General features: G+C 59.0%; 1 protein-coding gene across 1 annotated transcript in view; it reads right to left on the bottom strand.

Moving 5' to 3' along the window:
- Positions 1–6,042: 6,042 nt before the first annotated feature.
- SLC22A15 (solute carrier family 22 member 15) overlaps positions 6,043–9,087 on the bottom strand; it is an 8,922-nt gene continuing 5,877 nt past the window's right edge. The window contains exons 5-7 of the mRNA XM_075337774.1: positions 8,923–8,995; positions 8,589–8,780; positions 6,043–8,198 (exon numbers count right to left, since the gene is read on the bottom strand). Coding sequence (XP_075193889.1) covers positions 8,148–8,198; positions 8,589–8,780; positions 8,923–8,995 — 316 coding nt within the window. The 3' untranslated portion in view covers positions 6,043–8,147. The remainder of the gene's footprint in view (positions 8,199–8,588; positions 8,781–8,922; positions 8,996–9,087) is intronic.

Here is a 9,087-nt window from a genome sequence, read left to right as displayed (position 1 = left end):
ACAGATATTACACAGCACTGGGCCCAGGACAGAGCCTTGCGGATATTACACAGCACTGGGCCCAGGACAGAGCCTTACGGATATTACACAGCACTGGGCCCAGGAGAGAGCCATGCGGATATTACACAGCACTGGACCCAGGACAGAGCCTTGCGGATATTACACAGCACTGGGCCCAGGACAGAGCCTTGCGGATATTACACAGCACTGCACTGGGCCCAGGACAGAGCCTTGTGGATATTACACAGCACTGGCCCAGGACAGAGCCTTACAGATATTACACAGCACTGGGCCCAGGACAGAGCCTTGCGGATATTACACAGCACTGGGCCCAGGACAGAGCCTTACGGATATTACACAGCACTGGGCCCAGGACTGAGCCCTGCGGATATTACACAGCACTGGGCCCAGGACAGAGCCTTGCGGATATTACACAGCACTGGGCCCAGGACAGAGCCATGCGGATATTACACAGCACTGGCCCCAGGACAGAGCCTTGCGGATATTACACAGCACTGCACTGGGCCCAGGACAGAGCCTTGCGGATATTACACAGCACTGGGCCCAGGACAGAGCCTTGCGGATATTACACAGCACTGGGCCCAGGACAGAGCCTTACGGATATTACACAGCACTGGGCCCAGGACTGAGCCCTGCGGATATTACACAGCACTGGGCCCAGGACAGAGCCCTGCGGATATTACACAGCACTGGCCCCAGGACAGAGCCTTGCGGATATTACACAGCACTGGCCCCAGGACAGAGCCCTGCGGATATTACACAGCACTGGCCCCAGGACAGAGCCTTGCGGATATTACACAGCACTGGGCCCAGGACAGAGCCTTGCGGATATTACACAGCACTGGGCCCAGGACAGAGCCTTGTGGATGTTACACAGCACTGGCCCCAGGACAGAGCCCTGCGGATATTACACAGCACTGGCCCCAGGACAGAGCCTTGCGGATATTACACAGCACTGGGCCCAGGACAGAGCCATGCGGATATTACACAGCACTGGGCCCAGGACAGAGCCTTGTGGATATTACACAGCACTGCACTGGGCCCAGGACAGAGCCTTGTGGATATTACACAGCACTGGCCCAGGACAGAGCCTTACAGATATTACACAGCACTGGGCCCAGGACAGAGCCTTGCGGATATTACACAGCACTGGGCCCAGGACAGAGCCTTACGGATATTACACAGCACTGGGCCCAGGACTGAGCCCTGCGCATATTACACAGCACTGGGCCCAGGACAGAGCCTTGCGGATATTACACAGCACTGGGCCCAGGACAGAGCCATGCGGATATTACACAGCACTGGCCCCAGGACAGAGCCTTGCGGATATTACACAGCACTGCACTGGGCCCAGGACAGAGCCTTGTGGATATTACACAGCACTGGCCCAGGACAGAGCCTTACAGATATTACACAGCACTGGGCCCAGGACAGAGCCTTGCGGATATTACACAGCACTGGGCCCAGGACAGAGCCTTACGGATATTACACAGCACTGGGCCCAGGACTGAGCCCTGCGGATATTACACAGCACTGGGCCCAGGACAGAGCCCTGCGGATATTACACAGCACTGGCCCCAGGACAGAGCCTTGCGGATATTACACAGCACTGGCCCCAGGACAGAGCCCTGCGGATATTACACAGCACTGGCCCCAGGACAGAGCCTTGCGGATATTACACAGCACTGGGCCCAGGACAGAGCCTTGTGGATATTACACAGCACTGGCCCCAGGACAGAGCCCTGCGGATATTACACAGCACTGGCCCCAGGACAGAGCCTTGCGGATATTACACAGCACTGGGCCCAGGACAGAGCCATGCGGATATTACACAGCACTGGGCCCAGGACAGAGCCTTGTGGATATTACACAGCACTGGCTCCAGGACAGAGCCTTGCGGATATTACACAGCACTGCACTGGGCCCAGGACAGAGCCTTGCGGATATTACACAGCACTGGGCCCAGGACAGAGCCTTGCGGATATTACACAGCACTGGGCCCAGGACAGAGCCTTGCGGATATCACACAGCACTGGGCCCAGGACAGAGCCTTGTGGATATTACACAGCACTGGGCCCAGGACAGAGCCTTACGGATATTACACAGCACTGGCCCCAGGACAGAGCCTTGTGGATATTACATAGCACTGGCCCAGGACAGAGCCTTATGGATATTACACAGCACTGCACTGGGCCCAGGACAGAGCCTTGCGGATATTACACAGCACTGGGCCCAGGACAGAGCCTTGCGGATATCACACAGCACTGGGCCCAGGACAGAGCCTTGCGGATATTACACAGCACTGGCCCCAGGACAGAGCCTTGCGGATATTACACAGCACTGGCCCAGGACAGAGCCCTGCGGATATTACACAGCACTGGCCCAGGACAGAGCCTTGCGGATATTACACAGCACTGGGCCCAGGACAGAGCCTTGCGGATATTACACAGCACTGGACCCAGGACAGAGCCCTGCGGATATTACACAGCACTGGGCCCAGGACAGAGCCTTGTGGATATTACACAGCACTGCACTGGGCCCAGGACAGAGCCTTGTGGATATTACACAGCACTGGCCCAGGACAGAGCCTTACAGATATTACACAGCACTGGGCCCAGGACAGAGCCTTGCGGATATTACACAGCACTGGGCCCAGGACAGAGCCTTACGGATATTACACAGCACTGGGCCCAGGACTGAGCCCTGCGGATATTACACAGCACTGGGCCCAGGACAGAGCCTTGCGGATATTACACAGCACTGGGCCCAGGACAGAGCCATGCGGATATTACACAGCACTGGCCCCAGGACAGAGCCTTGCGGATATTACACAGCACTGCACTGGGCCCAGGACAGAGCCTTGTGGATATTACACAGCACTGGCCCAGGACAGAGCCTTACAGATATTACACAGCACTGGGCCCAGGACAGAGCCTTGCGGATATTACACAGCACTGGGCCCAGGACAGAGCCTTACGGATATTACACAGCACTGGGCCCAGGACTGAGCCCTGCGGATATTACACAGCACTGGGCCCAGGACAGAGCCCTGCGGATATTACACAGCACTGGCCCCAGGACAGAGCCTTGCGGATATTACACAGCACTGGCCCCAGGACAGAGCGCTGCGGATATTACACAGCACTGGCCCCAGGACAGAGCCTTGCGGATATTACACAGCACTGGGCCCAGGACAGAGCCTTGTGGATATTACACAGCACTGGCCCCAGGACAGAGCCCTGCGGATATTACACAGCACTGGCCCCAGGACAGAGCCTTGCGGATATTACACAGCACTGGGCCCAGGACAGAGCCATGCGGATATTACACAGCACTGGGCCCAGGACAGAGCCTTGTGGATATTACACAGCACTGGCTCCAGGACAGAGCCTTGCGGATATTACACAGCACTGCACTGGGCCCAGGACAGAGCCTTGCGGATATTACACAGCACTGGGCCCAGGACAGAGCCTTGCGGATATTACACAGCACTGGGCCCAGGACAGAGCCTTGCGGATATCACACAGCACTGGGCCCAGGACAGAGCCTTGTGGATATTACACAGCACTGGGCCCAGGACAGAGCCTTACGGATATTACACAGCACTGGCCCCAGGACAGAGCCTTGTGGATATTACATAGCACTGGCCCAGGACAGAGCCTTATGGATATTACACAGCACTGCACTGGGCCCAGGACAGAGCCTTGCGGATATTACACAGCACTGGGCCCAGGACAGAGCCTTGCGGATATCACACAGCACTGGGCCCAGGACAGAGCCTTGCGGATATTACACAGCACTGGCCCCAGGACAGAGCCTTGCGGATATTACACAGCACTGGCCCAGGACAGAGCCCTGCGGATATTACACAGCACTGGCCCAGGACAGAGCCTTGCGGATATTACACAGCACTGGGCTCAGGACAGAGCCTTGCGGATATTACACAGCACTGGACCCAGGACAGAGCCCTGCGGATATTACACAGCACTGGCCCCAGGACAGAGCCTTGTGGATATTACACAGCACTGGCCCCAGGACAGAGCCTTGTGGATATTACACAGCACTGGACCCAGGACAGAGCCTTGTGGATATTACACAGCACTGGACCCAGGACAGAGCCTTGCAGCCCCCACTTTTGACTTTCCTCCAGGGTGATGTGCAGCCATTTAGTATTACTCGTTGCGCCCGATCATTTGATTTTGCACTTGATTACTTTCTCGATCAGGAGGTCATGTGATACTTTATGGGGGGCTCCGTGTCCTGATGTGGACATATTACCTGGCACCTGATCTCCGTACAGGGGCGTCTGATACTTTATGGGGGGCTCCGTGTCCTGCCCTGATGTGCACATATTACGTGGCACCTGATCTCCGTACAGGGGCGTCTGATACTTTATGGGGGCTCCGTGTCCTGCCCTGATGTGCACATATTACGTGGCACCTGATCTCAGTACAGGGGCGTCTGATACTTTATGGGGGGCTCCGTGTCCTGCCCTGATGTGCACATATTACGTGGCACCTGATCTCCGTACAGGGGCATCTGATACTTTATGGGGGGCTCCGTGTCCTGCCCTGATGTGGACATATTACCTGGCACCTGATCTCAGTACAGGGGCATCTGATACTTTACGGGGGGCTCCGTGTCCTAATGTGCACATATTACGTGGCACCTGATCTCCGTACAGGGATGTCTGATACTTTATCTTTCCTCATAGATGGAGCGCATTATACAGAGGGCAACAAAAGCCTCTGCCAGGAGCAGGGCGGAGTTTTCACTTGTGCCTCCGCTCCAAGCTTCTCCCAGGCCGATCTGGACGTGGCTTTTCACCGTCGCCTTCCCCTGGAGCTTCCGGCGCTCGCTCACCCATCACAGGTCCGTGTATTATTATAGAACAACACAACGCGGCACAATCCTCAGATTTATAGGTATAAAATAAGCAGAAAACCAGGAACCATTTCCTCTCCGCGTCACAGATTCTGGTATTTACAGCCGCATCAAAGTCCCCAGAAGACACAGATACGCTTGTGGCTGCAACATGAATAATTGTGCAAAACGTCACAGGGTGTGAATACTTTTTCATGACAGTACAGACAGCTGAGAAGAGTCTCTCACCTCCCCCCACAGACCACACGGCCACCCCTCCTGCCTGTATGTGGTAAGTGGGTCACTCCCGGCCCCCGGCTCTTGGTGATATTGATCACAGATCACTCGGTGACGTGTTACACATCAGCCCTGTACATGGTGAAATCCTGATCCGGCCCGTGCCGCCTGCGAGAGCCGCAGCACCCGGCCCCGCGCACACACAGGCCGCGCGCGCGCACACACACACACACACGCATACACGCACACACAGGCCCCGCGCGCGCACGCACACACAGGCCCCGCGCGCGCGCACACACACACAGGCCCCGCGCACACACACACGCACACAGGCCCCGCGCGCGCGCGCACACACACACACACACACACACACACACACACACACACAGGCCCCCCGCGCGCGCGCACACACACACACACACACACGCCCCGCGCGCGCGCACACACACAGGCCCCGCGCGCGCACACACACACAGGCCCCGCGCGCAGCGCGCGCACACACAGGCCCCGCGCGCGCACACACAAACACACAGGCCCCGCGTGCGCGCGCGCGCACACACACAGGCCCCGCGTGCGCGCGCGCACACACACAGGCCCCGCGCGCACACACACACACACAGGCCCCGCGCGCGCACACACACACACAGGCCCCGCGCGCGCGCGCACACAGGCCCCGCGCGCGCGCGCGCACACACGCACAGGCCCCGCGCGCGCGCGCACACACGCACAGGCCCCGCGCGCGCGCACACACGCACGGGCCCCGCGCGCGCGCGCACACACGCACGGGCCCCGCGCGCGCGCACACACGCACAGGCCCCGCGCGCGCGCGCACACACGCACAGGCCCCGCGCGCGCGCGCACACACACACAGGCCCCGCGCGCGCGCGCACACACACACAGGCCCCGCGCGCGCGCGCACACACACACACACAGGCCCCGCGCGCGCGCACACACACACAGGCCCCGCGCGCGCGCACACACACACAGGCCCCGCGCGCGCGCACACACACACACAGGCCCCGCGCGCGCGCACACACACACACAGGCCCCGCGCGCGCGCACACACACACAGGCCCCGCGCGCGCACACACACACAGGCCCCGCGCGCACACACACACACACAGGCCCCGCGCGCGCGCACACACACACACAGGCCCCGCGCGCGCGCGCGCACACACACACACAGGCCCCGCACGCGTGCACACACACACACACACACACACACACACACACAGGCCCCGCGCGCGCACACACACAGGCCCCGCGCGCGCACACACAGGCCCCGCACACACACACAGGCCCCGCACACACACACAGGCCCCGCACACACACACACACAGGCCCCGCACACACACACACAGGCCCCGCACACACACACACAGGCCCCGCACACACACACAGGCCCCGCACGCGCGCACACACACACACACACACACACACACACACACACACACACACACACACACACACACACACACACACACACACACACACACACACACACACACACACACACACACACAGGCCCCGCACGCACACACCGGCCACTGCAGAACGTGCACAGAGGTCTGGAGGACCCACTCTGTCACCATTGTGTACCCGCAGCACAAAAAGGAACCTACCCACCCCCCCCCCAGCGTTCTGTTGATTGTGGGGGGTCCAGTGATGTATGGTCAGAATTCTTCCTCCTCGTGGTCACAGTGCTTCTTCCGGTCCGATGGCATTTGATCACAGCGCTTCCGCCTCTGGTCTGATGGCATGTGGTCAGAGTCCAACCTCCATGCTGTCAGAGTTCTTCCTCCTCCAGTCCGATGGCATGTGGTCTGAGTTCTTCCTACTCGCGGTCCAGTGGCATGTGGTCTGAGTTCTTCCTGCTCCCTACTCGCGGTCCAGTGGCATGTGGTCAGAGCTCTTCCTACTCACAGTCAGAACTCTTGCGCCTGCACTCTAATGGCATGTGGTCAGAGTTCTCCCTATTCACGGTCAGAGCTTCTTCCTGCTCGCGGTCCCATGGCATGGGGTCAAGAGTGATTCTTCCTCCGGTCCGGTAGCATGAGGTCAGACTTCTCCCTCCTCGCAGTCAGAGCTCTTCCTACTCACGGTCCCATGGTATATGGTCAGAGTTCTCCCTACACACGGTCAGATTTCGTCCTCCTCTGATCCAATGGCATGTGGTCAGTTCTCCCTCTTTACAGTCACAGTTCTTCCTCTTCGCAATCAGAGCTCTACCTACTCGCGGTCTCATGGCATGTGGTCAGAGTTCTCCCTACACACGATCAGAGTTCTCACTCTTTGTGGTCAGAGCTCGTCCTCCTCCGGTCTGATGGCATTTGGTCAGTTCTTCCTCTTCGTGGTCAGAGCTCGTCCTCCTCCGGTCCGATGGCATTTGGTCAGTTCTCCCTCTTTGCGGTCAGAGCTCGTCCTCCTACGGTCCGATGGCATTTGGTCAGTTCTCCCTCTTTGCGGTCAGAGCTCGTCCTCCTACGGTCCGATGGCATTTGGTCAGTTCTCCCTCTTTGCGGTCAGAGCTCGTCCTCCTCCGGTCCGATGGTATTTGGTCAGTTCTCCCTCTTTGCGGTCAGAGCTCGTCCTCCTCCGGTCCGATGGCATTTGGTCAGTTCTCCCTCTTTGCGGTCAGAGCTCGTCCTCCTCCGGTCCGATGGCATTTGGTAAGTTCTCCCTCTTTGCGGTCAGAGCTCGTCCTCCTCCGGTCTGATGGCATTTGGTCAGTTCTCCCTCTTTGCGGTCAGAGCTCGTCCTCCTCCGGTCCGATGGCATTTGGTCAGTTCTCCCTCTTTGCGGTCAGAGCTCGTCCTCCTCCGGTCCGATGGCATTTGGTCAGTTCTCACTCTTTGTGGTCAGAGCTCGTCCTCCTCCGGTCCGATGGCATTTGGTCAGTTCTCACTCTTTGTGGTCAGAGCTCGTCCTCCTCCGGTCTGATGGCATTTGGTCAGTTCTTCCTCTTTGCGGTCAGAGCTCGTCCTCCTCCGGTCCGATGGCATTTGGTCAGTTCTCCCTCCACACGGTCACAGTTCTTCCTCCTCTTCACTGGAGATGTCAGCGGTCCCCGCCTCACCCTGCAGAGACAATGAAGAAGTCAGTGAGGCGCCCCCAGGACCCCCCGGCCGTCACCTCTTCACCCGTCACACTCCCTTTATCCCTGTATGGTGTGCCCTCACACCCAGAACCATGGCTGAATCCCCCCATGATTAGTAGCGGGTCCTGGCCGCTTCTCATATTTAGCCCAAACTGAACCCATGAACCCCTCAAATAAAAAATACAAAAGTGAAGTGACGGCCCACCCGCCCCATTCAGGCCCTGCACACTGACCCCCATAATGGCTGACAGCAGAGCATGATGGGATGTGACGTCAGCACCTAGTGATGGCGCCATCACATATTACACTGGGGGGTGGACTATCACCTAGGGGCGGGGCTTACAGTCTCAGTTACCCATGATCCTCTGACCTGTGAGGCGTCCGCGCTAAGCAGACAGGACTCCTCCTCTGCGGGCAGCCGGCGGTACGTGGACACCTGCAGGTCACACAGCGTCTCCGGCAGCGGACAGTTCAAAGTCTCCGGTAACAGGAGGCTGAGGAGGCCGGCGCTGACCCCCGAGACACCGAACACCACGTAAGGAAGAGACCACTGCACCGAGCGCTGCGGAGACAGAGAGGAGACACACACATCCAGTGGCTGACAGCAGAGAGCACCAGCGGCACGGATCTTTTCACTCGGGGATGACCCGTGTGGAGGTGTCAGAGCTGGCACAGGACAAAACACACAGAAGTGCTGCACGTACCAGGCCCGGAACGAATGGGGCGATGATTCCTCCGACCCGAGAGAACATGGAGCAGACACCCATCCCCCGACTCCTGCAAACCACAAGACGTTACACACATGGCACATACAGCCCACAATGCACCGGGAGCCGCTCCCGCGCCAGACAGCTCCGCGCCAGACAAGC

Source organism: Anomaloglossus baeobatrachus, chromosome 2 (assembly GCF_048569485.1).
Source record: "Anomaloglossus baeobatrachus isolate aAnoBae1 chromosome 2, aAnoBae1.hap1, whole genome shotgun sequence".
In the NCBI taxonomy this organism is placed as follows: Eukaryota; Metazoa; Chordata; class Amphibia; order Anura; family Aromobatidae; genus Anomaloglossus; species Anomaloglossus baeobatrachus.
Note: the sequence above shows the minus strand (reverse complement) of the source record. Positions and strands in the feature narration are given on the sequence as shown.